At 35.8% G+C, this 27341-nt stretch overlaps 1 protein-coding gene across 2 annotated transcripts in view; it reads right to left on the bottom strand.

Annotated features, from left to right (window-relative positions):
- MAP3K7 (mitogen-activated protein kinase kinase kinase 7) overlaps nucleotides 1–27341 on the bottom strand; it is a 72639-nt gene that overhangs the window by 13461 nt on the left and 31837 nt on the right. Inside the window, exons 9-13 of one of the 2 annotated variants that reach the window (XM_008583504.1) lie at nucleotides 26428–26509; nucleotides 23942–24072; nucleotides 23143–23272; nucleotides 20444–20524; nucleotides 9161–9225 (exon numbers count right to left, since the gene is read on the bottom strand). In XM_008583504.1, coding sequence (XP_008581726.1) covers nucleotides 9161–9225; nucleotides 20444–20524; nucleotides 23143–23272; nucleotides 23942–24072; nucleotides 26428–26509 — 489 coding nt within the window. The remainder of the gene's footprint in view (nucleotides 1–9160; nucleotides 9226–20443; nucleotides 20525–23142; nucleotides 23273–23941; nucleotides 24073–26427; nucleotides 26510–27341) is intronic. The other variant, XM_008583505.1, reaches the window with a different exon arrangement.

Genomic DNA, 27341 nt, shown 5'->3' on the forward strand with positions numbered 1-27341 from the left:
CTTACCAAGGTGCCCTGTATATCCTGACGTGCATCCTGTACTTCTCTCTTCCTTGCTAATCATTACTCATCCTATAAGACCCAGCTCAGGTTACCTTCAACATTATGTGGTCATTCTTGCTATTTCTCTTGTTCTTTGATTACAAAGCCAGATCATGTGTTTGAAGACGAGGACTGTCTAGCAGTGTACTGAATGTAAAACGTTCACTTACTGGTAGTTATTTGATCAGTTCCAAAATTCTCATTCTGGAATTCACGACCCTCCATCAGCAGATTTACTTTACCCATCCAGATTCTTTCCTTTTACAATTCCTTATACCCTTGTTTCCCTTCTATTTTAATCCTGATCCCATATTCACTCAAGGATAATACAGTGTACTACACAGAGCATGTATAAAAAGGAACTTTTGTAGGTCAAAAATGGTCAAATATTAACACTTTCAAATGTTCTGTCTAATACTTTGGAAACTTGGGTTCAACTCTCAGTTCTGCCATTTGTAGCTGTGTGAACATGTATAAGTAACTCAGCCTCTTTGAGCCTAGGTTCCTCTTTTTCAAAGTGTGTATGAAGAGAAGCAGCAGTAGGTCAGAAGTTGGGTCTTGGAGACAAGACAACTCAGTTTACGTTTCTGCTGTGCCATTGATAAGTAGTGCAGCTTTAGTTAAATTATTTAACTTCGAAGACTCAATAGTAAAATGAGAACAGTATTGCCCACCTCGTCAGGCTGTAAAAACCAAATGAAATAAGGTACGTAAAATGTCTCGACACAATAAAAGTGCTTATTAAATGGTGGATAATTAGGTGGTTATAAGATGGGAATATATGAGTAGACAGTCGCACCTAACAATTCCCTTCCTTGTTCAAAATCACAGTTCTTTTATAAAGCATGTTCAGTGACTAAACCCTATCACGATGATTTTTTTTTTCTTTCAATTTGGGCTGTATTTATAGTTAGTTCCTACCTAAACTTAAACTTGACCCTGAAATGTTTTATATTACTCTCAAAGTTTTGGTTCCTCAAAAGTATTATAATCTCTTAAGAGCAGAGACCATGTGTACTTTTATATTATACTTCCCAGGATCTAGGAAAATGCTGAGTATACAATAACTACATAATAAATACTCACTTAATAAGATGATAACAAAAGCTGTTGGCATTCAGATATAAGACTGGTGCTTAAGCTTACTTACCTTTGGTAAGTAAAAAGAATAAGAACATACACCAAAGAGAACCAGTGATGAAATGCATAACTTACTCTTAGGATACTATTACCGTTGGTAGAGCAAGCACAGATATTATGAAATTATTCCCAAGTCCTTTTAACCTTCTTTGACTGAAAGCAAGTTTTGATGACTTAAGAAAAGTAGACTGATGTGCCCATAGTAATAATTTCTATTGTAAATCAAAAGCAATTTTTCTTCAAAGTGGCAGACCAGGGTTTCAGAATCAGTGTAATTATGCTAATTTTTAATATTATAGTTGGAGAGAGAAATAAATTTCTGACACGTGAGAATCAACATCATTTATGAGAAATCAAACAAGATACAGTACAAGCAAGAATTAGGTTTACAAAATATAAGAATGGATTTAGTATATTAAAAAAAAAAGGGCCACTAAACATTTGCAGTATTAAAACAAATAAGCCTATTTGGACCTAATATGAATTATAGTGCTCCTTAAGTATAAATCTTTCCCAAGAGAATTCTTTGCTAGATATTTATTTCTTTTCACTTTCTACTTTCCAAGAAACTCTTAGCACCACATGTGCATACTTGTTTGCTCCACTTATGATTTCCTATAGCCATGAAACTAAAAAATAAGGCTAATATTTTCAGTTCAAGTTTCAAAACTGGTCTTTCTTTAAAGCTCCAAGAAAAGATATGAGTTAAATTTAAATCCATAAATTAAATAAATAAATCTTCATATTTCAAGAAATGTGTATCTTAATGAATAACACAATATGCTAACATGTTTGTATAAAAAAAATAAAGAAATATTTAAAAACAAGCCACAATTGTATTCTTTGAATATCTAAAAATATAAGGTGTAAATAAGAGGAACAGGTAATACCTGACAATTAAGAAAAAAAAAAAAAATCAAACTAGCTTGTGGCTAAATTAATGTTATAAATTTATGTTATGCAACTGCCTACAAAAATCTTATTTTATAGTAGCTATTTTTAAAAAGTCACTGGTAAAATTCTGATGGCCATAAATGCTCTCAACTATTAAAACTCACTTAGGTTGCTCCTTCCTTTAAGAATTTATAATTACTTTATTCTATTCCTAAATAAACAGCAAAGTTTAGGAGAGATAAACCTAACTTACCACAAGGATTGGATATGGAAGTGGTTATAAAGAGTACAGAAATGCCACACAGCAATTTAAGGCAGCAAAAGAATACTAAGCCAAATTTAAACCACAGGGGCAAATTACCATCAGCAGACATGAATGAGACTTGGTCTTTGACCAGAACTTTATCACCACATTTATAAAAAGGAATTGAGAGCTATTTTACAAACAAAATAAAGATGAGTTTTTTATGTCTCACCTGAAAGACTGGGAAAATATTTTTAAAAGCCAAGAATCTATGCCCAGTGCTACTATTTAGACTGACATTTAAAAGTTATTTAAAACCCTCGGAAATCTTAGTTGCTAAAATTATACAAGCACAAAACATAGAGATTAAATGCTGACTTATATGATATTCCTGCTGATGTAACATTTAAATAATATAAATAGTTTTAAAAATGGGTCTAAGTTCTGGTCAAGATGGAGGAATAAGCGCTCCCCAGCGTCACTCTCTCACATAAATCAACCAATTTACAACTATAAATGTAACAACAGCTAAGCTGAGGCCGCTGAAGCTCAGGGGAAGAGGAGGAGAGACCTATGAAGTTCATGAAGGGGGAGAAGCCACAATGAGAGAAAGAAAAATCTGCTCAGAGTGTTTCATGCTGCAGCTGCTTTAAGGCTGGAACTGTTGAGCACATGGAGCAGGAGCTGGCAGAAGCTGCAGCTGTACACTTTGGATAGAGTTCCTTGGAGGCGACAGGGGAGAAGAGGGCCTTGGTGGCCCCCAGGACAGCATGACCACTAATAGGGTTCCTGCAGATCCATGCAGGAGCAAGGAGCTAGAACAACTGAAAAACGGGAGCCATTCAGCGGCTGGTGAGTCATCGCAAGGAACCGATGCAGGGCCCGTCTCATGGGAATGTTTGGAGCATGGGTGGTGGGGGAGATGGGCCCACCGGGAGAACACTGGGACACAGCAAGGACAGACGATCCACCCCCCAGTCAGCACAGGACCACTCAGAGGAGACTGGTTGGGAATGCAGAATTGCATAGGGCACAGTTTGATGAAAAGACTCAGGCCCAGATCAGAGTTTCTACACAACACAGGTGTACCTGGTCTCTGGAGAGCTGGAAGTACCTATAAGGTCAACCATTAAACCCTGAGCTGCCAAGAAGTCTTCCCTAGTGAAACAGCAGCAGAGCAGCAATTTAGCTCAACCACCGAGCTCAAGTACTGGTTCCCAAAGGAAGTTACCCCATTTTAGAAGTAAGCAAAGGACAAAAAATTAGTTCGGGCCCAGGCACACTACCAGCATCTCGTGCCTGCCAGGGAACCTGAGGCATGAAGCCAGGGGCTGGACCACCTGCCCACAACCACATACACCACCAGCACCTTGGGGCCCGCCTGGGGACCTGAGGCTTGGAGCTGAGGACTGGATCCTTCACCGATATCCAGGCACACTGCCGGAGCCTCGGGGCCCTGTCTGGGGGCCTGGGGCATGGAGCTGGACCGGACCCCCAGCCCACATCCAGGCACACCGCCAGTGCCAAAGAGCATGCCCAAAACATCACCTCCATGTGGGTGGCCCACCACAGCCACCACAGTAACTATGGCTGCTGAAAAAGTGGGTAGACATCACAACCATTATGCAATTGGTCCGCCACACACTGGAGTGCATTGACACAAGGAGAGTCACCAGCAGAGACCAAAGAAAAGAATAGGATGTGTCTCTCCACAAAGCCCATTCTAGAGTGACAGAAGAAGCATCTGTTCTATGATAATATCGGGGGATCTGAACATACCTTTCAGCACTGGACAGATCATCTAAGCAATAAATCAATAGAATAACCATTACTCTTTCAGAGGGAGAGAAGAAATCTAGGGTTATCAGTGGTGAGAGGGGGGAGGAAGAGGGGGACAGGGAGAGATTGGACAAGGGGCATAAGGAATAAGTACAATTTGTAACAATATACATACTAGTAATATTGATTTGATCAACATATGTCAACACTGAATCCCAAAAATATGTATAATCAATTACGATTCAATAAAAATAAATGGGTATAAGTTGGTAATGTAGATTTACATGGATACTTTTTCCTTTATGGCTGTCACAGATAATTCAATTAAATCAATACATGACAGGGTGTATCGAAAACATTCTTTCTAACTTGAAGGTATAGGCTCAATCTAATTGTGGCTTCGCTGCAGTTCTTTACAAGAAAATTTTACAATCTGATTATTCTCACAGGGTCTTCTCTGATAGAAAGTTATCTCTTCTCCAGTAGAAAGGTATACCATGAACCAGAAATTATTTAAAACTATTACGTAAGTTTCTGATTTAGAGCTTTAACAAAAAACTTATTTATACTAAAAAGGTACAGATTGAAGATGAACAAAAATAGTGTAATAAATCATATCCCTTAAACAAACAATAATGTATAGTATCTCTAGATATGTAATAAAAGGACTTTAAGGCAAATAATTTCTGTAATCCTTGATGTAAGTTTTTCTTATGATATACAAAGAACAGAATGCTGGTGGATTTTACTTCTTTCCAAGCGCTATTTTTGTGTTATTTCTGGATAGTAATTTCTGTGAGAGCAAAGAAGTGGTATCAAGAGTTCTGGGAGGCACACTAAAGGAGAGGCAGGCATACAACATGGATTAATAATTACTGTGTGTCTGGTAATAAACATGTGATGAAGATCTTCAAGGGTGGGTATTATGGCCCCATTTGCAGATTAGGTTATTGAAGCTCAGGGGAATTAAGCAACATGCCCAAAGTCACATACTTGACTAGTAAAAGTAGATTATAAAGTCTGTATAGAAATGCAGTACATCTAGTTCTTAAAATTATCATAATTGCATCATCTTATAGTTGTAATTTTCATTGACTGAAGCCCCTTCCAAGAGAAACCTTGAATGTACATCTGTACTGGATGTAATTCCAGAAGGGGTATGCAGGCATACACAAGAATGTATAATTTCAGCGAAACATAGAAATGCTTACCCAGATGTATAAAAATAAACTTGTATAGTCATCTGTTGAAACTTATTATCAAGGTGAAATTTATTATCCGAAGCCAAAACACTTAAAATTTCAGAGACCTAGGGTTACATCAGAATGAATCACCTCTAGGGCTGGCCTGGTGGCGCACTGCTACAGTGCGCCGCTTGGGAGCGCGGTGGCGGTCCTGCTGAGGGTTTGGATCCCACATACAGACCGGCCGCTCACTGGCTGAGCGAGGTGTGGGCGCAACACCAAGGGTTGCGATCCCGTTGCCGGTCCCGGTCCGGTACGGGCGCGACAGTGAGGGTTGCGATCCGTTGCCGGTCACGAAAAAAGACAAAAAGGGAAAAAAAAAAAAAAAAAGAATGAATCACCTCTAGTTTTATAAACAAGACAGAATGATAGAGTGAAGAGTCTGTGCGTTTAGGAGACAAATCTGGATTCAAAACCTGGTTATAACAATCACTGGCAGTGAAAGTGAAGTTAAGAGATTTAGGTAAATTTCTCTAATCCTCAGTTTATCAATCTGTAAATGAGGAAAATAAAAAGTATCAACTTTACAGGATTAAGATTTAGCTAATATATACCAAGGGCCTGCCTGGCACAAAGTCAGTGCATAACAAATGGCAGCTGTTATTACTGTAGTTCTCTAATTGATTTGGGCATAAGTCTAATCTGCCCTAATAAGCTCCTTGGGGGCTGGGCTTTACTGGTATTGCCAATACCCTCTAGCCAAAGACCACCAGGAATACACTGGTAGTGGAAAGAGGTGGGTTTAATATTAACTGCAATGGAGAGCACTCACCTTAGGGCACCTTGGGATATCTCAGTAAGTGTTTTAGAAAAGAATCTATTACAGCATTTGGGTTTTGACTGAGTGATTTTGGGGAAGCTCTAATGAAGAAGAGTTTCACTCCAGATTGGGGTCTGCCAGAAAGCAGAGGCAATTCTACAAAGAGGATAAAATTGTAATTGGTAAAGAAACAGTAGTCACTCATTTAGCCGAGAGAGAGCGCTATTTGGTATTTTGCGGGTGGCACAGTGATCTTGTTTTTGTCTGTGCTTAGACAACATTGTAAAGTGGTTTTGTTCTATCTCATTTTATCATGGTCTCAGCATAACCTTGTCTGATGGTGTTCTGAGAGACTGTTTATTTCCAATAGGACAACAACATAGTCTAGCTGTGAAAGCCAGGCTGGCTTCTAACACTGAGACCTCTCTATGTGAGATCAGTTCCTGGATGTCAGAGGCTGCTTTTTCCTTTCTTAGTATCTTTTCAAAGACTATAGGAGGCCAATTTATTATGTGTGCTTAATAAGCTTCCTGAATTAATTAAAAATCATGTTTAAAAGTTAGTTGTATGTTGTAAGAATAAAATCTTTTACACATGTAACAACCATTATTAATTAAGAACCTAGCTTCATTCACTAATCCTCTCAATAGAAATGACAGTATAAAACAACCAATTTAATTTTAGTTACAGATGAAAAGTCTAAGTGCTTTTATTAAGATTATGTCTCAAGTCAAGAGCCAAAGTACAAACTCCAATCAGTTCACTTTCCTCTAAGAAATGTAACATTAAACTTTATTAGTAAGTTCTCTCTCTTCCTCTGATGATTTTACTAGGTGGGCCAGATTCTTTTCTTTATGCTCTCTATCAATTTCCATGTTCGGGGTGGGGTTGGTAAGGGGAGGGTGGATATCAAATCCAAGCATCTGCTTAATCATTTTTTAGTCAGATTTTGACACAAATTATACCTTCAAATTTTGAAAATCTGCACTGTGAATATTTAACTTCAAATAATGAATATTATCTTTACAGTGACGTAAAAGATTTAATGGTCATTTATCAAACACTTTTCAGAAGAAAATGTTTTCACAGTACATTAGGATTACTGTTTTCCATTCTCATCCCAAACTGGACATTAGGCACTTTAAGGACATAATACTTAAGTCATCTTAAATGAGTGGATCAATTTTAAAAACTGGCTATATAATGGTTATCCATCACCTGTTTTAGAACAGGTTTTACTGCCATATCAAACTCTCTCACCCCAAATCTTTTGGAGTCGTCTATGACAATTCATGCAATGACTGTCCCACAACCATAGTTCCAATGTCTACCTCAGTTCCAATGTTTTACTACCTAAAGGTATTGTGAATTAAAAGAGTAACAATCATAATCCCCAAAATACAGAACTTGTGAGGAAATAAGTAAGGCTTGGTGTGGGGAGATCAGTCCTGAACTATAGCAATACCTTTACTCTAGAGCCTAGAGAAAATTTTTGCACTAGTAGCTGCTCCTGACGAGTCTTTGGGCAAGCTTCTCATTCCTAGTCAAAAGGAGAACACTTGGCTAGATGTTCTCATAACTGGAATATCAACGGCAATAGTAAACAGAGTTTAAAAGGCTGAGCTCATCAAGCCTCTAAGGAATCAAAGGAAATAACAGATGTCGAACTGTTACCAAATGGGCTGATTAAAACTTTTAAGTATTTGTGGGGGAAGAAAATGGGAAACTTCAGTCAAAAGTTTGGGGATCTCACAAAAAACAGATATACTGAAAAAACTGCTATTAAATAAGTGAAGTCAAGATTCAGAGTCACTAATATCACAAAATGTATTATAAATTAATATATCTGTATATATACATATTTTAAATTTTAGAGATTCTCTGTAGTCATTAATAAATTATGAAAGCCCTTTAAAGCCATCAACTTAACTAACTTAAAATCCACTTGAGATATTTAAATGATAAATATCGCTGACCTTCATTTATATCTGGAAATATGTTTATTTCACAATTCATAATACCTATACACACATATATACATAAAATACGAGGGTACTTCTAAAAGTTTATGGAAAAAAAGGAATTAAAAGTAGGCTATAAAAATAAAACACCTTTCTAGGATGAAATATGTATTACCATAAATTAAATCACATTGTTGTAATATATAATGCTAAAATTTTACATGAACATGGACCATGATTTATTATTTCAAATGCATGATATACTCATGAATTTCAGCACAACTGAAAATAAATACCTCATAATTGGTCCTTATTAATTTTATAGAATATGATGTAAATTATATATGTAAAGTGAATTAATCTGAATAACAGAGAAAAAGCAATGGCTGAGCTACTTATACTTCTGGTTGGTTAAAACTCCATACTAGACAGTAATGGCTTAAATTATAGCACCATCTGGATCATCTACAAAGAAGCTGTGATAAAGAGACAATGGGAGTTTAGAGGAGCATCCAGAAATATAAAAATAATGAATAAAAACCTTAACAACTGGGATAGAAGCCTTTCAGAATTTATGCATCTGCTTAGTAAATATTGTCATAAGGATATTTCACAAAAATATAAATCCCAAGGATATGCCAAATTAAAAGATGTCAGAGTTCTCCAGGTATGTCACTGTTCTATGTGTCCCCAGAGGAGTGGAATCTTATTGAGGAAATATTTATTCCCCTCATTACTAAAAAAGGAGACAACAGTAATGAATCACTTTAGAGGACAATATAATGACAAATTGTTAAATTACAAAATTGAATACTTCCTCTTTAAAACATATATAAAAACCACATAACATACATACAGTGCTATTGAACAATTTACTTTCCCATGCAATCTAATCAACCTACTTTCATAAATTACCCTTCAATTTAAATTAATAATGCTTTTTTCCCCCCAAATATTTATGTTCAAGTGCCAATGAACTTCTTTATGACAATTTTAGGTTCACTCATAAAACTAATTCTGCAGAATATATAATAGTTAATTCTTGATTTCTACTCAGCATTATTCTTCAAAAACAGAACTCAATTGTTAAGTCTTACCTGACCAGGTTCTGTTCCAGTTACAGTCAAGTCTTGGATGGATCTACGTCTTGGCTGCCCGTTGCCTTTTAAAAAATAAAAAAAGAAAAATACTGAAATCTATTCAAACAGACAATAAGGATAAAACTGTTACAGTCGGAAGCTGGAACTTGTTGCTCCTGAGATCTACAAAAAATGTTTGTGGGAAAAAGAATATGTGAGTTTATTGTAGGGAAAAGAAAAAAAAAGAGAGAGAGAGAGACATAAGGAAAGGAAGAGAAACAGCTGCAATGTTTTAACTCAAAAGCTGCTGGCCTACAACGTAGTATGTCCTAATACAATAACCACTCCTACCAGATGAATAGCTGGTGAACTCTCTTCCACCATTTTCTGTCATGTGTTTAAACAGATGAATGCCTGGGGGCTGGGGCTGATGACGCATCTATTTCAAGGGCCTTACGTTACAGTTTTTACAGCAAGACAGCTAGCAGGTTGTAAGACATAACAGCCTTTAAACGGTAGCAATACCTTGTTCATTTTTAGCGCCTAAAAAAATGTTTAGGCTTAAATTTTTTATACTGAGTCATACTTAATCCCATTGGTCTCTGTCAGAATTTATTACTTTTGAAAAACAACTCTTTAATTTCCTGCTAGAGATGAATGACTCTCACTCCATTCTCAAATATATAGCTTGCTGAAATGAGCTACTGTGTTAACTCTGCTTCAAAACTTCTATGCTAATAATAATTTAATAAAAAAAGTAGTTTATGACAAGTATTTAGCAATTGTAATGAATTAAGCAATAGCTTCACTCAGCACTTTTATTTGGGAATAGGGTTGTTTATACAGTATCTTCTAAGATGAGATATCAGCTGTCTAAAAGGAAACACCAAAATACTATAAGTAACAGCTGACACAATACTCAAAATTCTTTTGACTGTCAAAGCTGTATTATGTAATTTCCTAACTAGTGGGGAGCACTTAGAACATTCACTCTTATAGTTGTGACTGGATTAGCAGACAGAATTCACTCTTAAAATTTTATATTTCCATAATCCTGAGTACAGAAATCTTATGCTAAACCAATCAGCAATAAAATTTAGCACCATTATTTTGCATAAAATTTATTATAAACTAAAAGGATCTTATAATAGAATAATGTTTAATGCAATAATGTGTAATGAATATTAAAAACTCAAATTTATACACACCCTTGAAAGTGTAAGACATCATCACTTTTTTCCATTTTAGGCCATGTTTTAGAATCCTTTGCATAATCTGAATTCAAATTTACTTCAAATTTCATTTTATTCCAAAAAGTTCCAATTTTCCTTTACAAACTAAAACAACAACAAACTGCATTTATTGAATCAGATAAAGATACTTTTGTGAATACTTTTAACTATCCTTGTTTCCCGAGGACAAAAAGGATCCCCACCACCATGACTAATAAGCAATTTTAGGCACATTTCATTCAACATACTCATTCTAAAATTAGCAGAGATGAGACAAGCTTGTAAAAGTGTCTGGAATTCTCTTTTCAGATTAGCAACACAGCAACATTTGTGAATCTGAGGAACCACCCACCACATGTATCTAAAAACTGTTACATCACATTACAGTAACAAGAAAAACTGAACTCAAATTTAGGTGGGTGGTGGAGGCAGTAGAAAAGTAAGTGAAAACTCTTAAGGAAGTAGGGTAAGGAAGAGGTTACAGTTACAAAATGCCATAAAATGAGAAATCTTCAAGCTACAGCATTAGTCAAAGCAAGCAATATTAGGCAATGCATTTTAATTAGCATAACCATGAAAGAAACCATCTGGAAAATAGATTAGACACAGCAAAAGAGGATTGCAATCAACAAATACCTGTTGCTCCAATATTGTTTTTAAGTCATAATTTAGAAACGTGAATATATTTTTAAAAAAAAAAACAAAAAACAAACAAACAAAAAAAACCCCCAGTTCCCTACTATTGCAAATGAAAATTACTGGGTGTGTTCTCAGTAAATTTAGATTGATCCTGAATTGCTTTGCAACTGAATACTAATTTAGAAACTCACTCACTTTACCTTTTTTTTGTAGTTCTTTGATATCCGCACACCTATATTATACATAGTACTGTAACAAAAAATAGTAGAAACAAGTGTAACATGATGTAAACAGATACCTGATCAAGGAACCTGAAGCCTGCAAATGATGTCCTGAGTACTTCATTCTGTACCTTTCATGATTTATGACAGAGAACAAATCACTTCTTTTTAGAATAACTCTTTAAGAGCAACAAAAGAAATACATTACCAGCCCATCCTGAGTCCCTCCTCCCTCCCCCAAAATAGAAAAGGAGTAAGAATAGCAGCTTGTAAATCAATTCAGTCCTTTGTACAGTAATGTCATAAAGACAGAATCCACCTCTTCAAAAAAGCTGCTCTTTTAAATACAACTAATTTCCTGAACTGGTATTTGAAAGATATCACAAAGTTCTTCCAGAGACTGCAAGCTTAGGTCCCAGTCACTCTCTCTTGTGGTTTTTCTTATATTTTTAAATAAGTTCGTAGCTTTCCTTATTTTAACTACTCTTATTTTTCTACTTTTCAAACTTCCTGAAGACTCTCTTCTTTTCATGTAAAAATCAACACATTTTCCTGGAGACATTTCTTACCATAATGTTAGAAATCTTGAGATTCATAAGTTTTGAATATTAGAAATTGTAGGACACTGTTATCTTCATGTGTAAAATATCCAAGATTAAAAAAAATCTGTATAGTATGATACACAGTGCAGTATTGTATTACTGCTTCGTGGTAAACTGAATATGTAATTTGTAAATATGTGTCTTCATTTAGCTTGCCACAAATTTCATATTCCTTTACTAATTTCAACAAATCCTGGCTCTTTCCTTAGAAAAGCTCTTCAGGTGGGGTTTTCTGTTCTCATGTCAAAGGAAAGCAATTATTATTGATAAGTTTTGCTTTCTAATAAACCAACTTTATTACATTAGACTGTGATTTTTTTTTTAGATTACAAAAAGTGATCTTGGTAGACTCCAATATAGTGGAGAAACTACCTAAATATCCATTGTAAGGTTAGATTAACCTCTCTATTTAATTAGCCACAAACACAGAATTTTATTTAAAGTGAGGTGGCTATACATGACAGAAACTAGTATAGTACATCTTAGTATGGATCCCCTTGATCCCAGGTATGCCTCATCAAAGCTTTACAACCGCAAATGACACTATCTGTACAAGGCAGAAACTTGACAAATCTAGAACAACTCAATTCTTTCTGTCTCTTCATATCGGTGCTGCATTATTTAGGGAAAAATATTTAATAATTTACATACATCCAATTAAAGTAATGTTTACAAACATTAGTATCTACTAGCTCTTGAACCAAATATAGCATTAAAAGGTGATATTTTCATCCTGGTCAAGAGAGCAAAATAGTGCCCCGGTGTCCCCGAATACATCTCTGTCTCCAGTTGTCTAGCATTCCACAAAGACCTCCCCACAATCTGTTTGTCAATACCTAGGATATTGGTTTTTTTGTTTTAAAAGATGACTGGTCAGGTGATCTTAAACCTTGACTTGGTGTTGTCAGCCCTATGCTCACCCAGTGAGCTAACCGGCCATCCCTATATAGGATCTGAACCCACGATGTTATCAGCACCACACTCTCCCGAGTGAGCCACGGGACGGTCCAATACCTAGGATATTTGAAACTATTGGAGGAGGGCAACAACATGTAAGTATTAGAAACTTAACCTCCCATCTATTTTTCTCTTAAATATGTTTGGGCCTTTCCATATTCTACTTATTCTACTTTACTACTTATGCTCTTGGTAAAAAAACTAGTATACAATAGAGCTAAATGTCCTTGACCGAAATTAAAAGTGAAATCACATTAATTTTTTTTTCAATTAAGAGAACAAAGTGCGGCTGAAATCACAGGGACACCTAAGGTTTCTTTTTCGCTTTAAGAATGATATTGCAAACAATAAACATCAATTAAATTCAGGCTCTTCTGGGAACTGAGCAAATATGTTTTGTATATTTCAAAAAGACTGATTCAAAGACATTTATATATTCAATCATCTTTATTATATCCTTAAGAACAGTGTGTAAGACAGAAAATACTCTTTGGTCAAGGCATTCTATCACTGTCAAATGTTAAGCTATATTATTTTAGGCTTAAAAATAACAAAACAAGGGCCCGGCCTGTGGCTCACTCGGGAGAGTGTGGTGCTGATAACACCAAGGCCACGGGTTCGGTATAGGGATGGCCGGTTAGCTCACTGGGTGAGCATAGGGCTGACAACACCAAGTCAAGGTTTAAGATCACCTGACCAGTCATCTTTTAAAACAAAAAAACCAATATCCTAGGTATTGACAAACAGATTGTGGGGAGGTCTTTGTGGAATGCTAGACAACTGGAGACAGAGATGTATTCGGGGACACCGGGGCACTATTTTGCTCTCTTGACCAGGATGAAAATATCACCTTTTAATGCTATATTTGGTTCAAGAGCTAGTAGATACTAATGTTTGTAAACATTACTTTAATTGGATGTATGTAAATTATTAAATATTTTTCCCTAAATAAAAAAAATAACAAAACATACTACTAAAGCAACACTGTTTAAAGGTTTTCAAATTGCTTCTCAAATTGAAGCACTTTGAGACAATGCTCATCTGTAGAATGAATGAGAGAATTTCAAGTGTTTAAAATAAAATCAAGCATTATAATTTATCTAAACTAAGAAATAAATCCAGAATTATATTACAACAGCATTAATGAAAACTGTTTAAATATAAACATTCTATAAAACTCTCTAATTAGCTATTTTTCTCAAGATATATTTATAATATAATATCAGTATTTGGAAAATTTCACTTGTACAAATCACATTTGGGAAATTCATTTCATTTCTTTAATAGCAATCAAGCCGGTATAAACTATGTATGCCAAATTTATATCAGAATGGGAGGAAGTGCAGAAGACTAATATTTCAATTGAACATTTTATAGTGGTGTATATATGTGTAATGGATTGAATTATGTCCCCCGCAAGCTCACTGAAGCTTGAATTGTGTTCCCCAAGTTCCACGTATTAGAAACTTAGCCCCCACTGTGACTGTTAAGAGGCTAGGAAATCCTATTATGGTAATTGAAGCATGAAGCCTCGAAGAGGTGATTAGATTATAGGACCATGCAGTAGTGAATGGATTAAAAATGACAGACAGAGGCGTGGTTCTGAAGGCTTTAAAGAAGAGAGAGTAGATTCTTTAAAAAAGAGATAGAATCTATTCTCTCTTCTCTCTCGCTTCCTCTTACCATGTGATCTCCTTGTCTGCTGCTTTTGGCCATGAGTAGAAGCAGCCTGAGGCCAAGGCCAGATGCAGCTGTCCCAGAATCGTAATCCAAATAAATCTCTTTTCTTTATAAATTACTTAGTTTCAGGTATTCTGTTATAAGCAACACAAAAATGGACTAATACAGAAAACTTGTACCAGAGAAGTGGGGTGCTGCTTATAACAAATACTTGAAATGTGGAAGCAGCTTTGGAACTGGGTGTTAGGAAAAGGTTGGAGGAGTTTGGAGGACTCAGAAGACAAAGAAATGAGAGAAAGTTTGGAATGTCTTAGAGACTGGTTATGTGGTGGCGAGCAGAATACTGATAGAAATAGGGACTGTAAAGACCATTCTAAGGAGGTCTCAGATAGAAATAAGGAAGAGTTTATTGGAAACTCAGGCAAAGATCAACCTTGCTATGAACTGGCAAGGAACTTGGTGCATTGTGTCCATGCCCTAGGACTTTGTGGAAGTTGGAACTTAAGAGTTGGGAAGAAGAGTACTAGTGGAAGAGATTTCTAAGCAGCAAAGCATTAAGGAAGCTGCATACCTACGTTGAATTATGAAGGCAAAGGTATGACATAAAGCCAGAATTTAAAAGGGAAGCAGTGTGTAAAGATTTGGAAAATTTGTAGCCTGGCCATGTGGTAGAGAAGCAGAGAGCATTTTCAGAAGAAAAATACAATGGTATAAGAAGATTAACACAAAAGAAGGGGATTATCAAGAGAAGGGGGAAAATGTCCTTGAAGGCATTGCAGAAACCTCTGGCACCAACCCTTCCATTTCAGGCCCAAAGGCCTAGGGACACAGATGGTCTTGGGAACAGGCCTAAAGCATCCTCTATGGGCTTGCTGCCCAGGACTACCTCAGGATGCTGCTTCCCATACCACTTCTGCTCCAGCCTTGGCTAAATTGGCCCCAGGCATGAATGGACCTATAGCTTTGAAAGATACAAGCCAGAAGCCTTGGTGGAGTCCACATGGTGTTAGGTCTGCAGGCTCACAGAATGCCAGAGCTGTGAAGGCTTGAGAGCCTCCACCCTGATTTCAAAGGATGTATGGAAAAGTCTGGGGGTCCAGGAAGAGATCTGTCACAGGGGTGGAGTCACCACAGACAGCCTTTGCTAGAGCAATGCTGCGCATTGTTTTGTTTTCACAGATGGGACTTTGAACTTTGGACTTTTTGAGTCGAAACAAGTAAGACTTTGGGGATGAAAAAAATGTATTTGCATGTGAAAAAGACATGAGTTTTGGGAGGCCAGGGGCGGAATGTAGTGGACTGTCCCCCCAAAACTCACTGAAGCTTAAATTGTGTCCCCCAAGTTTTATGTATGAGAAACTTGGCCCCCACTGTGACTGTTAAGAGGCTGGGAAATCCTATTATGGTAATTGAAAGGTGGAGCCTTGAAGAGGTGATTGGATTGTAGAACTCTGCAGTAGTGAATGGATTAAGAATGATGGTGAGGGGCATGGTTCTGAGGGCTTTAAAAGAAGAGGAGAGTCTGTCTCTCTGCTTCCACCACCTTGCAATGTGAGACCCCTGGGTCACTGTTGTCACCACCAGATGGACTTTGAACTTTCCAGCCTCACAAACTGGAAGCAATAAATTTTGTTCTCTTTATAATTCACCTAGTTTTGTGTATTTTGTTATAAGCAACAGAAACAGACTAATACAATATGTATATGACAGTATTTTTTTCTAGTGATTTCAAAATGCAGTTTGAAATAAATATAATCACAGTTGATTTCCTTAAGTGCTGTAACTACTCACACAAGTACTCCAGAGCATGACTGCTGATCTTCCTTGATTACTGACGCTATCACCATGGACAAAATTCACTTTTTTTTTTTAACTATTCAGTCTCTTATTCTCTTTAAATTGGAAAAGATTGTAGTTCCTTTTTTCCAAGTTTTAGGCATTTTACCTTTTTATCTCTGACATATGAAGTTTTAAAAGAAATATAAAATTTAGTTATTCTTCTAGTACCAGATAAATTATCATTATCAGAATTATAGTTTCACAATCATAATCCCTATTCATTTGCATATTTGAGACGAAGGTGGGAGAAAAATAGATTCTTGGAAGCCTGAATAGTAACAAGTACAAAACATAGGGGAAAGTAAAGAAAATCCAAGTAAAACAAACAAAGATCTGTGTTATTGCCCTTATTAATATCCTAGAAGGAAAAAAATCTGAAAAAACTTAAAGCAATCTAATAATCTGCCATCCCTTCCCTTTCTGTCAAATGAAAGTGCAGCAAATTAAAATGTACTGATTGAAAAGGAGAAAGGATTATGCTTTTAAAACTTGAGTTTTGATGAAAAACATTTAAGAAAGCTTATTTCCTTTTCTCAAAGCCCATTCCAATTTATCAGTTTATAATGTTCAATAAAAAAATGTATTAGAAAATTATAGTTCAAATGGCCTAAATACTGGGTGAGAAACTTCCACATTTACATTTACTTTGCTTAGGTAGCAAACTGCTACTTGGCAGGACCTTGCCACAAATGAAGAGTCAGCAAAATGTCACACACACTCTTGGTAATTTGCTCGTAACTATGTGTCTTGCCTGGTAATGAGGAGTCTGACTGATCTATAACTCACTTTTTATTTTTATTTATTTATTTATTTTTCTTTTTGTCTTTTTTCGTGTCCGGCAACAGATCGCAACCCTCAGTGTCGCGCCCGTACCGGACCGGGACCGGCAACGGGATCGCAACCCTCGGTGTCGCGCCCGCACCTCGCTCAGCCAGTGAGCGGGAACCGGTCTGTATGTGGGATCCGAACCCTCGGCGGGAGCGCTGCCGCACTCCCAAGCAGCGCACTGTAGCAGTGCGCCACCGGGCCGGCCCTATAACTCACTTTTTAAAGGAAGGTGGACAGGGGAAATAGAAGAAGGGAGGGTTACCATACTAAAGTTCAACAATATTTCTTCAGAGCCAAGAATAAGGTAGCAGAGGTATAAAAAAACTGTCTGATCTATAGGGAGTCCTGGGGTATAAAGTTAATTTCTGCATGACCTGAGAGATTACTAAACTGATGACTACTGCTGTTAGCTACAAGTTGCCCTTTTCATCCTTTTTTAAATGATGGCATAATATACAACAGTTTTGAAGAGCAGGAAAAAAAGATTAGAGGATTAGGGTCTTTGCATTTGTTTACTTACACTAGGTTAGAAATTTAATCATTATAAATATATACATGTGAAACCTTTTGGAAATGCTTGAAGGAATGCTCTTAATAAGACAGGCAGTTCATTCCAAGAAATACATTAGATTCAGTATACTGTACCTGGCCAAAGGGAAGTATTATTGAAACTACTTATCCATAAAGATAAGATTTAAAAATATAGGTATATTTAAAAAAAATGCTTACAACTGGGTTCCAATGCTAATTAATAATAGTTTGGATATACTGAATATATTAAGAAGTATTTGGTTCATACCACAGAACTTGGGGAAATCTACTTAGAGCAAAAAAATTCTAGAAGGTATTAAGAAATTTGGGCAATTAAATATCATCCTCCTTTATAATTAAAATGCCATGTAGGAAACTCAAAATATTCCCAAAGAATAGGCTATATTTTTATATTTAGTTTTAAAATATGACCTAGGAACATATTAATGTTTGGCTGTTATGTCTGTCACTTTCAACTCCAGAGCTTGTATTCTTGTATTAAAGAAAGTGAAGCTAGTTAGGTTAAAGTTTGGATATCAAGAAAATAAAACCCAACAAGAATATTTAATAAAATATATTCCTGAATAAATTTATATTTTAACAAGCCTGATGCTCTGGCAATTAAGAGCAGAGTTAAGGTTTCCAAACTCAATAAGAACTTGATGTCATAAGAGATGGTTTCCCTGGCTGAAGAGCTCTCCTTAGTGTAAACACTTACAGAGCAGCAAAGCAGAATTATTCTATCTTCTTTGACTTAAAATGGCAGAAGACAGGTGTGATTTGGAGTCAAGATCTGGAGTGGGATCCTGCCTGTATGGCTCTGGGAAAACCATTCAGCATCATCTCATCTAAGTTCTTCATCTGTAAAACGGATATAATTTTATCTGATAACCTAGTTACAAGGCTGTAGGGAAGGTCAATTACGATGATGTACGTTAATGCTACTTTGAAGCCACAAAGAGCAATTAACCAGGCTTTCTCAGCCTTGGCGTGGTGGACATTTTGGGCTGAATAATCTTCTGCGGGAGGTGGGGGTACTATATGGTACAGTGTAGGATATTTAGAAGCATCCCTGGCCTCTACCCACTACATCCCAGTGGCTCCTGCCAGTTGTAAACTATTATTTTTTCCCTTTTTCTCTTTCCCCCATTATCTTGTCTAGTATTGGCTATATTGTCATATATATATTTGTCATTAATGCTTACCCATAAGACCTAGACTACAATTATTCTGCCATTTGTCTAAGTTTTCCTGATTCCCTCAAACATTTTAAGGTGATCACAGCTCAGCAGTATATAAGTTTAAATGTTGTCACTTCTTTAGCCAGAATATACTATGTATATTCCCTTATAAATAGTACCTTTTACCATGGAGGTAAATGATTTCAAGTACTTTGTTAATTTCTAAAGCAACTCAGACTCACTAAGTAAAAGTTACTATGTGAGAAATGGGTTAACTCTATTCTTTGAATAGCTACAGTGAAGATGTAAAATAAGAAAACACTTTGATAGGAACCAGCAAAATATCCTATTACATAATATCCTCTATTACAAAATATCCTACAGTGTACCATATAAAATGGCCACTAAGATTTGTATAATTTATATTTGTGTATCCTGGTTCCTAGCCACTGAAGATGCTCAATAATGGTCTGTTCACTTATTTAATAAACACATATTTATTAAACACTATATTTAATATGTGAAGCATTGAACCAGCTACTGCTGATACAATCAATAATAATCAATGAAGACATATTCTCTATTCTCACAGTTTTCAGTTTAGTAGAGGAGAAAAGAACAATTAGGTATTCAACTACAATACAAACACTATGTTAAAAGCACAACCACAGGCAAAATACAGAGTGCTAAAGAATTCAACCAAATAACATGCATAAACGTGTGTGAAAAATATTGTGTACTTCCTTATCAAAATTTTGGGTAAAAAGGTAGAGGAAAACCTAAAGCACAGGGATAAATAAATGATAATTTTGATAATATATATTAATCAGTATTGAAGAAAAATATGCCATTTAAGTTTTGTTAAAAAATGGTAACTAATATTCATTCATGAAATGATTACAAGAAATAAGGGCAGTTTATCAATTTGAGACACTAAAATACCATGTGTGAAACAGGTATAAAAACATCTAATTTGTGAGATTTTTCCGATACTACACAAGAACTTGAATTGACCATTTATTCTACCCAATTCTTTGTCAAGATACTCTGCAAAACAGCAAATCTCATTTAGTTTTACACTGTTTTGTTTTCTAGGTTAAGGCGAAATGGTATTTAGCAACTCTCTTCTCTCATCTTCATAATCACTTGCTACCAACAGAAAGAGGCTGAGACAGAAAGCCTAGGGGGAGCCCAAAAAGCAGAGACCGAGGAACACATAACGCCAAAGACAACAAAAATTTTTAAATAGTTGTTTCCTCTTTCTGCTGGATGCAAAGAAGATCTGGATTTAACTCATGTGCTCACCTAAAAGATGAGAGGAAGGTGGTAGACTCCGGGTTGGTGTTTTCTTTTCTGTGAAAAGGTTTACTTTACCTTCTATTTTATTTTCATTATTGGAGATTTCAGGTATCTTTTCAAGCCCTCTTCAGTGTAAATGTGTATACAGTTTTCAATTTGTCTTCCTAATTACTGCATGCAAAGTATCTATTTTCATGTCTTATAAAAATTGGAGCAAGAAGTATTTTAAAAGTACCAGGGATCATTATTCTGGTCCCACAGTTATTAGACCAATTCAGGTTGTCTATGATACCTGATATGACGATCTCAGGGACATCCAGAATGTTGCCAAATGAAGCGGTTTTACGGTGGCCCGGTTTTGGCTTGGAATAGGCTGCAAAAACACATATATAGAGTATACATGCAAACAACTACAAATAGTAACACAGAAAACGATTAACTACAAAAACAGCATAATGTTCAAATAATTATGTTAATAACATTTCATGCAGAATGGCATGCAGAACTATCTAACTTTTCATCCATGCTTAGAATAGGCATGACTAAGGAGCAAACAACTACAAATATAAGATGTTTCACACACCGAAAAAAAATCCAAAAACAAAAAAACAGGACAGAGACAAACAAAGCTGCAGGGTAATGAGGAAGCTAAATTTCAAATGTGTTCATAGAAACAGTCTAAGTAAAGCCACTGATAAACAACAGGGTTAGGGAGATAAATGAGGGGTGGAAGAGAGGAGTTAAAATGAAATAGGCTGCCACATTTGTTTTAATTACACAAACACAGGAATATGTTCAAGTTAGATATTTCTTGAAGTGTGCTATAAAATAAAATTCAGTGGTTACAATGAAAATTACTGAATCAAAGTATGAAATGTATATGTTTTTGTAATTTAAATACTTATACATACTCACAGTAAACTGAATATTTACTATAGCTTCTAATGTTCAGGGTACATTCCTGCTAAATATGAAGGTTGTCAAAAGGCTGGAGTATGAACCTTTCAAGGTAAGACATTTCACCAAAAAACTTAAATATTGTAAAATTCAAAGGATGTACCACAGCACTTGTTCTACAGTTAGGCAGAAAGAACAGAGTAATTTCAATGGGTGTGGTTTTCCTTATCCTAGTGAAATATTTCTGTAAAGAAAATTATAAACCAGAGCTTGACTAGAAACATGACACTAGCAAAGACATAAATTGTTATAACACTACTTTCTGTTTTAAGGTAGCAATCAGTATTTGGAGTTCTACCTTGAATAATACCTCTGAAGTGAAAAGTTTCCCCAAAGTACGAGGGTATGTCCTTGTGAGCAGGGTTTACCTGACACTACACTGAAACAACCTCATTCCACAGAAATACTTGTGACTCATGGAGACCAAGAGGGCTTATCAGTGGCTGGTGACCTCCATTCAAATTGATTGTTTCTGAAGACCCATCTGTGGCCAGACACTGCTAATTCTCTGCCAATCTCTACCTTTTTTTCTTAGCAACAGAACTCTGACTTTACTTAGGACAGCACAGTTCCCAGATAAAAGACCACAGATCATTCCTTCCCCTCAGTGCTATGTGGAACCATCTGATCACATCACTTTGGCTAGTGACATGGAAGTTGTTAGAAGGGATTCCTGGGAAAGCTCCTTCAAAGAGCTTGGATGACCTTTGGCCCTTCCCCTATTTCCTATTTCCTGCTGCCTGGAATGCAGAAGTGATGATGAACTATAACAGCCATTCTGGACTACATGGTAACCTTGAGGATGAAAGCTGAACAAGAGGAATTGTGGCACACAGACAGAAAGAGACCAGTTGCCTGATGATCGTAGAACCTACCTCCAGACTTGTCAATGTGTGGAAAATAAAGCTTATGTATTCTAGACACTGTTATTCTGGATATTCTGTTACATCTAATGGATTCTAATGCTAGCTGATGAAATCAGTAACCATGATTAGTGGAAGACAAGTATAGTATGATGGTTCCTCTGAACAACTTCTCTCTGAAAAGAGCGCCACATACAATGAGAATATTCTATTAAAAAAAAAAGAAGACCTAAAAAAAAACTTGGTTAGATAAGTTAAAAAATACATATGCAAATACACATGAACATATACACATATATAGTTAAAAGACTAGAGGTAAATACACAAAAATGTTAAGTGTTTATCTCTGAGTGGAATAATTATGTAAGTTTTTTTGGTTTGTTTACATTTCCACATTTTGCACAACAGAAATGTGTTTACTTTTATAATCAACTCCCTTCCACCCCTGGGGAGAAAAAAACAAACAAAAAAAACCCCCAAATTAAACCAGCAGAAACCTGGTTAGAAAAGAAGGTTGTCAGTTCATTTAGATAACAAAACATGTAATTGTTTTTGTGCTGACCAGTTAGTTCTTCCATTATTAGTAATTTTAAAAACTGACAAAATGGAACTTAAGTGTTAGCTTTTTCGGAATCCAGTAAAGTAAAATTATCTTTATTTTACAGTTAAAAGAATTAACTACAACCAGCTTAGCTACTTTTGCCACTAGGAGGAAGGAAAACCAGACAGTATGGCCAAATCACATTTGGATCTGGAGTCTATTTTTCCATTCACCTCAAAACAAAATACTTGGTATTATTTGAGTTCAGCATAAAAATCTAGTGGAATCACTCAGAATCTTCCAAAACATTCTGGTTTTGGCAAATTTCAATTTCTCATTTAGACTTTCTGCTCATGTTCCAGCAGAAAGAATTACATTTGAAAAATCTGTTATCAGAAGGTATATTTTATAATCCAAATAATTTTATAAGTCATAGCTCCCTTATTTGGAATTTGAGATAAATGCATAAATTACTGCTAGAAGCTTAGAAAGTATATTGTAAATCTACTTCCTGCTTTTATAAAACATGACACAAAAAACCCTGACATCCTCACTGAAACAACTGAAATTGCCACACCCGAAAGGACTATATTATTTTTGCTCCTCTTCAGACTTGTAGTTCCTTTTTACCTGTGGTTGCAGCAATCCTAGCTTCTATTTCAGACATGTCAGCACTCATCCTCTTGCCCTCAGAGGCGGGGGGCAGGCTCTCCACACTGCTCCCACGGGAGGCTGCCAAGCTTAGACGTCCAGACTCACTCTGTTAAAATTAGAGGTCAATCTGAATTACTGAAATGCTTTAGATTTAGAAGTCCTGGGAAATCTAGAAAAAGGAAGATGCCAAGTGGGATTCTTATTTATGCATCCTGTTCTGCTCTGAAACAAGAGGGAAGTTTACAGGGATAGGGAGGTACAAGGGTAAGGGAGGGTAAGCTGCAGATACTACCTTTATGAAAGAGCAGTCACTAGAGTCGGGAATTAAATGCCCCAATTATTAGTAAACTTAAATGCCTCAGGCAAGATGAAAAAAAAAGTCATTCAAAATATTTTTAAACCAACAGTGGCAAAAATACAACAAATTTGAGCAGCATGAAATGACAGATTTAGGACAACTCCTTTTACTGGGAAGTGTAGCCAAAATTTATCCATTTTATATTTTTAACCATCAACCATTAAAGTTAGGAAACATCTTAACGAGGGAGATACAGTGTTGGCAAAGGCAATGATCATTAGAAGGGAAAACACTTTGAATGGAAATAAAATGGTAGGAGAATATCATTATATGTCTCTATTCTTAAGCTCATCTGTTAGGTTCAGGAAGAAGATTCGGAATTTATATAATAAAAGATGGCAAATAATTTCAGTTAGTATAACGTTATGACTACTGGGAAGGTTACCATACAGTTTTACTTCTAATAACATAACAAACCTGTTGCTTTGCCTGATTTTTCAACAACTTTGATTCTAAGCGTTTAATAGTGTCATTTGTGGCAGGAACTTGCTCCATATTAGTGTCACTTTTATTACTAGTATTTGTAGAAGCGATGTCCATGAATGAGCCTAGGAAAGCAGAAACATTTATGACTACAGGTTGGGAACAATACAAATGCTTGATTCAACATGTAACTTAAATTTTCTAACCTGGCAAGACATGAATAGAAGTAAGACTATTCAAGCTAATGAAGATACCCAAACAAACCTATTTTAAATGAAACCTAAGAATGGCAAAAAAGGAACCAAAATGCCTAGTCTTCTAACAGCCAAGAATAACTTAAGGTTTTTAGCCTGAGCAAAGGAGAACTGAGGGCTATAAAGATAGGGAAGAACACAGACGTGAGTTTGAAGGAAGTATCAGGAACTCAGTTTGAAAAATGTCAAGTTTGAGATCCTATTACATATTAAACAAGTAGTTGGATATATGAGCATAGAGTTTAGGCATGAGACAAAGAAAAACATCAACAAAGAGATAATACATAAATCCATGATATTGATGAGGTTACCAAGGAAATGGGCATAGACAAATAAGTGAAGAGGCCAAATGACTGAGCTTTGGGCATTCCAACATTTATAGGTGGGGAGATGAGAAATAACCAGTAAAGCAAATTCAGAACAAATGGCCAGAGATATAAGATAAAATCCAGGCTGGGTGGTGTCCTGAAGACGAAATGAAGAAAGTGTGGTAAGAAGGAGAGAATAATGAAATATGTCAAATGCTACTGAGTCAAATAAGATGAAAAGTAAAACTCATTCATTAGATTTAGTAATGTAGAAATAACTGATGACCTTGACAAGAACAATTCTGGAAAAGCAGTATAAGTCTGAATGAAGTTGGCACAAGAGAAAATGGGAAGAGAAAAACCAGAGAACGTAAACACAAACTATATGTGCTCTGGGAATGATCACAGTAAAAAGACTAAAACTGATGATTCAAGAGAGAGGAAAGAATTGCTGGGAAGAACAGATGGGATAGAATGCACAGGTAGAAAGGTTTGTCTTTGGCTGGAAGCATGGACAGTTCAGCTATAGTAACACAACGAAATGGAGTAGATGGCACACATACAGGTGGGTGGATGTAGTGGGGGAGCTTGCAGAAGCTGTCTTCTGATTACGCCAGCTTTCTCAGAGAAACAGCAAAGTGAGGAGAGAGTGAGGAGTGGAGAGGAACTGTTTAAAGTTTGAGGAGAGAGGGTAAAGTATAAAATTAAGTCATCTAGGACAGAGGAGAGGGACTAAAATACAGTACAACTGCCCAGCAGCACTCAATACGCATTTGACACATGAGCTGTCTCCTGCCACATTCAGCTGCACTGGTACAGGCAAGGAGTGAGCTGAGTGTTGAATTTAATAAGGCTTGTGGTTTAGCCATGCAAGCTTGAGAGAAGAGCCAGAAAGCCGAGGATTACTCCCAAAGGAATTATAATAGTTGACTGGAATTAAGTGGAGAGAGGAAGAAAGGACCTAAGAGGACTGTGGGTCAGTGAAAAGGTGGAAGGATCAAAGGACTGAAGGTCATGATATGGTAATGAGAGGGTATGGAGAAGCAAATGATAGAATTCTAAAGAAGTTCACTTTAAAATTCAGAGGAACTCAGAAGATTTTCAGTAAAATTGGAATTTGAGAATAACAAGCCCAACTGTAAATCAGTTTAAAATAGAAAGTATTCTTAAATAGGGAAAACAGACCAGCAAAAATATTTGTCACTAAAAATAATATCTTAAGTACAGGGTAAATATATGTGTATATATGCACACACATCTTTTAGTTTTAATCAAATTAATAATGAAATGCATATATATGAAAATATATATAATATTTTATTATATAGAAAATATAATAAAAATTGAGAAGTACAATTTTTTACAGTTACAATATTATTTCTACTATCTTTTTTGTTGTTGGCAGCTGGCTGGTAAGGAGATCCAAATCTACTGTCATTTTTGATGACCACAAACTACATATCTCACTACTACTTCATACTTTAGAAAACTGAGGAACTTTTATCTAAAACACAGCTTCTTAAATAAGACTCTGTTGAAGAAAACCAAAAAGTAGGAGGTTCATGATGAAGACATGTTATATCCACTTACAATAATTTCTAGTACTATTTGATCTAACAGTATCCATGTAAAAACTATTTCTCAACTTAAGAATGATATTCACAGTAATACAATATCCAATCTTTTTATATATAATTATGCAAGAATTCCAAGACTTGGGGGCAGGTCTTCAATAATTCTTCAATCTGAGTACCTTCAGGAAGAATGATGCGCCTGGAAACTTAAAGTGCAGTCAATCATATGAAATGAAGGGATTAAAATGCAAATAGGGACATCATTCATTGCTTCTTGATTATAATTTCATGGGAATAGAGACCCCCCCCAATCAGGTTATTACTCTTTTCATCTATATATTTACCTGTACTAGTGGCAGAGTTGCTCTGTCCTTCATCTGAATACTGACAAGGATACTGTAATGGCTCATCTGCTCCTGGAAAGTACTATATAAAAAAAGTAAACACAATTTGAAATTTCTTTAACACAAATTAAATCCTGTTATAATTAACTTGAAAGGTACATCTGAATGATATCCTTATTGTGGGATTTGACTGTAGCAAAGATGCTGCTGTATTTTCCCTAAGGTATATACTGAATTTGCAGATGCCTACATGTTTTTGATTTTACAAAGACAATAATGAGCTCTATTTTAAATTTCAGCTGTGATCAATGCCATGCACCTACCTAAGCATCTAATTTACATGAAGTCTAGATAGTCTTGAAGAACACACCAACTATTTCTCTAGAGGAACAGATAAAATAGAAGAGCATCATTCCCCATAATTATATAAAACACAATTAATTTATTATATGTTCTCATAGCAATGATGTAAACTTCCAAAACTGCTGTAATGATTGTTGGTTTAGTCTGACAAGTGAGATGGTATCCCACAGAATAAATGTTAGAACTAACACTTTCAATATCAAGAGGATAGACTATGGATGTTCTTCTATAAATCAGAGACATAATATTAAGCATTTGTTACACAAAAAAATGAAAATTTAGGGGGAAAGAAAGTATTACCATCAAAATAACAAAGCATGAATAAACACAATTACAATCTGAACGGTTTATATATCTCAAAAATTTAAGTTACCTGATTACAGAGACTAAGTTCTTTTCTTACACACACACCTTTACGGCCTAGAGTTCTATGTATAGCTGGTATCTAAATATGATGGTAAAGTTTAACCAGTTGCAGCTTGCCTAAGTTATTTTTAATAGACTGAGCAACCTAAACCTTTGGCCATTTAGGAAAACATTTAGTCTATACT

This window comes from Galeopterus variegatus, unplaced genomic scaffold, assembly GCF_000696425.1.
Source record: "Galeopterus variegatus unplaced genomic scaffold, G_variegatus-3.0.2 Scaffold2945, whole genome shotgun sequence".
In the NCBI taxonomy this organism is placed as follows: Eukaryota; Metazoa; Chordata; class Mammalia; order Dermoptera; family Cynocephalidae; genus Galeopterus; species Galeopterus variegatus.